Source organism: Trypanosoma theileri (assembly GCF_002087225.1).
Source record: "Trypanosoma theileri isolate Edinburgh chromosome Unknown TM35_Tth_26_V1, whole genome shotgun sequence".
NCBI classification, from domain to species: domain Eukaryota; phylum Euglenozoa; class Kinetoplastea; order Trypanosomatida; family Trypanosomatidae; genus Trypanosoma; species Trypanosoma theileri.
In genome coordinates, this window is record NW_021639868.1 from 12,098 (window position 1) to 12,416 (window position 319).

Consider the following 319-nt stretch of genomic DNA (forward strand, 5'->3'; position numbering starts at 1 on the left):
ACAATTTGCAGTATCAACAATACCTTGCTGAGCACACTCACTCCCATCAGCAAATGATCCATACAACATGTCATCAGAAGTGACGGCGATATTTCTGTAAAAGAAACCACTCAGGGTGTCCGCGTTCACAATATCCATCCGTGAAAGAACAGTCTGTACAAGTTGTGTACCGGCAAAGGCCCTCAGCGACAGCGGCGTCCTCTTTTTCTCATCTGTCACAGCAGCGTGGAACTTCCGTACGGTATCGGACTCTGTCTCATTATCGGCCCAGTGCGGCAGGTTCGTCGCGAACACAAGGCGGTCGGCACTCACACTCCCA

General features: G+C 50.8%; 1 protein-coding gene across 1 annotated transcript; it reads right to left on the reverse strand.

The window, feature by feature from the left end:
* Positions 1-312, reverse strand: TM35_000261030 (receptor-type adenylate cyclase; the record flags this gene model as incomplete). The annotated part of the gene is made up of 1 exon (XM_029027840.1): positions 1-312. A coding segment is annotated over one exon (312 nt), but the record flags the coding sequence as incomplete, so codon positions are not given.
* Between the last annotated feature and the right edge of the window lie 7 nt (positions 313-319).